Raw genomic sequence first — 2488 nt, forward strand, 5'->3', positions numbered from 1 at the left:
GATCCAACCACACCTATTAAGCTACTAAGTGTAAGCTTCTTTCGCCCTACAATGTCAATAAGGTAAATGCCAATAATTGTGCCACCGGCATTAATTGCAGAAACAATGAGGGATAAGAACAAAGCCGATTCGTTTGATTTGAAGCCAGCCAATTGAATGATTGTTGGGCTATAGTACATTATAACACTAATACCGGTAAGTTGTTGGAATGCTTGAAGTCCAGCGCCACATATGAACGCAACTCTGATTTCTTTCAACTTAAATACATCACTGTATTTAACTTTGACCTTATCCTTTTGTTCTTGCTCCATGTGAGCTTCAAGAATATCTATTTCGTCCTCCAACCGAGGAGATGGGTATATCCTAGAAAGAACATTGGTGGCCTCCTCCTTCCTATTCTGCAAGTTAAAAGTAACTAAGCTTTTAATTATTGTACCAAAAAAAATCAATATAAGGATTTATTTTACCCAAATTTTATAGGTGACTAATGACATAAAGTTGTCTTCATATGAAAATAATAGTTGATAATCATTAGATGATAATTTATTTAAGAAAAAAAGTACGTGAAACTAATTTTTAGTTAGCTAACATTAGTCAACTTTAGATTTTATATTTATAATTTAAGTTTTAGGATCTAGAATTTAAGATAAACAAAATAACAAAATTGGCTGATGTTAGTTTAAAAAAAATTGGTTTCCAGCATTAACTTTAGTTCAACATATCAAATTATCTAATAGTTATTACCTATAATTTTTGCATAAAGAGAACTTCACATGAATGATCATTGATCTTATATCATCATTTACCTTCAAATATAGCCATCTGGGGGACTCAGGAAGAAAGACCATAAGAACCAACTGAATAACAGCTGGTGTACCTGCAATTCCAAGCATCCAACGCCATGTTCCAGGAACCTGCACACATAATTTTGCTCTTAGAAAATCAAGATGGATGAAGACAAAATTATTACTATTGGTATTGTTAGCTAAAGAGTTGGGTATGCTTACTCTAGTCAAACCATAATTGATGACAAAGGAAAGAAATTGGCCAGTTGTGATCATAAGACAATTGACACTAACTAATCCACCTCTTATTTCAGACGGTGATACTTCTGCAATATACATAGGAGCAGTAACAGAGGCGAAACCTACACCTAGGCCAACAAAAAACCGGCCAACTATGATAAGAGTGGGATTTGGTGCGACGGCGATCAAGAGTGATCCTACTGCGAAACAAATATCTGCCACAATAGTGGCAGCCTTACGCCCTAAAGAATCATTAATGTAACCACCAATGGCGGCGCCGAAAATTGCACCAATTAAGGCCATGGCAACTATTAGTTCCTGCAAACATAACAAAATGAGAACATATAATTGCTGCAAAATGGCACTCTACTCTAGTCCTACTGTGTCATAGTCATAGTTATGTGAATTCACAATTTATCTTTGTTGTCGATATATATATATATACTTTTCCCATTAAAAATTTTAAATGTGATGTATTGCGTACCACCTACCAATTTTCCTACCAGAACATATTGCGTTTCATATAACTATATGGTCACAATTACAAGCTACCGAATTAAAAGAAAATGAACGAAAATCCACTCTCTCTTTTACCTGAAGAAAACTACTGTTCTTTACAACTTCAAAATCATCTTTTATGTACAAGAGAGCGCCAGATATCACACCTACAAATGAAAACAAAATATATGCTATTTCATTTCTTTCTTTTTTTTTTCTTAATTAATGAAATGGTAGACAATACGCATATATGTATACTGTACCAGTATCATAACCAAATAGAAGGCCACCAATACCAGCCGCAAAAGTAACTCCAATAATGTAAAAATTTTGGGAAAATGATATTCTGCGCTCTGGATGTTTCTCCAAATAATCAGAGCTTCCTGCTTTAATCGACACGCACATATCAGTCACCATTGTTGCTAGCTTGCTTTTATCAACTAGTTGTAAATTGCATGTTAATGCGTGAGATCTAACATAGTTTTATAGATAATAAAGTTGTTAAATTTAAAAATTTTGTTGGATTTCTTGTTCCCTTAAAAGTCGATGGGCATATATATGATAACAACATTTGTTTTTTTTATGAAGGATCAGTTTCATGTTGATGTGAACTTGCAACTAGATTACTCTCCCTTCTTTTTATTTCCTTTCCTACTTTCCATTATCACTCTGTCACAACGAATATGTACTCAAATACCTACATATGTTAACATGATTGCTGTCATTTTGGATCCTTATATTAACTATCTTAATTTAGATTATTTTAATTCTTATGTATTGATACCATTTAATAATTTTCTATTTTTGTCTAATCAAATATATTTATAGTATTCATGAGCCTTTCAAGCTATAATCGGTGGTTATGTGAAATTTATTTGCTGATGTATTGATATGTTAGTTGGATGTCTATAAAAATCTGATTCACAGTGATATTTATTATATAAATTAAATCCAAATAATTAATA

The 2488-nt window shown here is 32.6% G+C and overlaps 1 protein-coding gene across 1 annotated transcript in view; it reads right to left on the reverse strand.

The window, feature by feature from the left end:
- Positions 1–1940, reverse strand: part of LOC107647624 (inositol transporter 1-like) — a 6724-nt gene extending 4784 nt beyond the window's left edge. Inside the window, exons 1-5 of the mRNA XM_021105669.1 lie at positions 1787–1940; positions 1620–1690; positions 1008–1343; positions 807–914; positions 14–398 (exon numbers count right to left, since the gene is read on the reverse strand). Coding sequence (XP_020961328.1) covers positions 14–398; positions 807–914; positions 1008–1343; positions 1620–1690; positions 1787–1940 — 1054 coding nt within the window. The remainder of the gene's footprint in view (positions 1–13; positions 399–806; positions 915–1007; positions 1344–1619; positions 1691–1786) is intronic.

The sequence above is a fragment of the Arachis ipaensis genome, chromosome B06 (assembly GCF_000816755.2).
Source record: "Arachis ipaensis cultivar K30076 chromosome B06, Araip1.1, whole genome shotgun sequence".
In the NCBI taxonomy this organism is placed as follows: Eukaryota; Viridiplantae; Streptophyta; class Magnoliopsida; order Fabales; family Fabaceae; genus Arachis; species Arachis ipaensis.